Genomic DNA, 1,324 nt, shown 5'->3' with positions numbered 1-1,324 from the left:
GCAGGCGAGCCTGCGCCCTCCTCCTCATCCAGCTGCCACAGGGCAAAATAATTTGCCGTTCCCAGAATAACATCCCGCTGAGGGAGAGGGCGGGAGTGGGGGTGAGCGTCCCCCCATTGCAGCAGGGAGTGGGACTGAGGACTTGTTCATTTTAGAACAGGGTAGGGGTGTGAAGGCGGCGAGATGGGAACACTAAATCGCTACCGTGCATGTTTTCTCCTTGCTAAATACAATCACCAAGTACGGCACCACTTCGCCACCTCCTTCTCTCCAGGTCGGAAGATCTCACCCCGGGCCTCCGGACATCACAAAACCACACCCCAGCCCCTCGCTGAGATGTGAGGCCAAGGGAGAAGGACTGGGGCTGAAAATTTGGCCTCGAATATCCTGGCACGGTTTTAGGAGATCTCAGAAGCCAGTTTGAGGTTTGGACACTGGCCCCACGTGCCAAGGGAGAGAAGAGATCGAGTCCTGTGTTCTTCAGGTGTCCGAAGGGACACTGTCACACGGCTGCCACCGAACGTGTCCCCGTCTGGGCTCATTGCATCCGAGGCCAGCAAGGACCCGTCGCCGCTTGTCCTCTACGGCGAGCCCTTTGGGGCACAACCCCAGCTTTTAAATAATAATAATCTGGAGACCTTCTCATGTAATATTATGTTCACGGGGCCTTTTTCTGGGAGGAAATGTACGTGACTGAATGTATATGTATATACATCTGCTTCCTTTCCCCCTCCCCAAATAAATATTCGTTGGTAACTCAGCTTTGGCCCTACACCCTGCCTCGGGCTGGAATTCCCATGCCGGGGGCTGCTCTTCCTCCTCCCACTGTGATCCTGGAGCCTCTGCTCTGCTTTGGGGCAAGGAGGAGGAGATATTTAGGCTGGAGAGAAGGGGAGGACGTGCACCCCAGCTCCTCGCTGAACCCCAGCGGCGTTCACCCTGCAGCGGGGCACGTTCACAGCTTCAACCGTGAATTATCCCTCCCCATGCTCCATCCCTGTTTATCCCTGGATCCGGGAGATATTCCCAGTCTAGACAAGGAATCAACAGCCACGGGGCTAGCTCCCAGTGGCATCCACCTGCCCCAGTAACCCTCCCCCCCCTCACCTTTTGGGATCAAAGGGGGATTTGGGGGTGTATCAGGGATGGGGGGGAGGAATTCGAGACTTTGGGGGTTTCCCCCCCTCCATGCCCACGCTGTGGTGTAAACCCAGCTCCCGAGGGCGTCACGGCGGAGCCCTAAAAATAGGAAGCCATGGGGCACCCACCCACCCACCAGGGGACGGACAGTGACACACACACACCCCCCTGCAGCTTTTTGGCC

At 57.1% G+C, this 1,324-nt stretch overlaps 1 protein-coding gene across 1 annotated transcript in view; it reads left to right on the top strand.

Moving 5' to 3' along the window:
- The first annotated feature begins 183 nt into the window (after window positions 1-183).
- The window catches only part of SLC25A34 (solute carrier family 25 member 34), a 3,653-nt gene continuing 2,512 nt past the window's right edge, over window positions 184-1,324 (top strand). The window contains exon 1 of the mRNA XM_009646560.1: window positions 184-240. Coding sequence (XP_009644855.1) covers window positions 184-240 — 57 coding nt within the window. The remainder of the gene's footprint in view (window positions 241-1,324) is intronic.

This window comes from Egretta garzetta, unplaced genomic scaffold, assembly GCF_000687185.1.
Source record: "Egretta garzetta isolate BGI_Z169 unplaced genomic scaffold, ASM68718v1 scaffold69, whole genome shotgun sequence".
NCBI classification, from domain to species: Eukaryota; Metazoa; Chordata; class Aves; order Pelecaniformes; family Ardeidae; genus Egretta; species Egretta garzetta.
The sequence above is the reverse complement of the archived record's forward strand: the minus strand, read 5'-3'. Positions and strand labels throughout refer to the sequence as shown.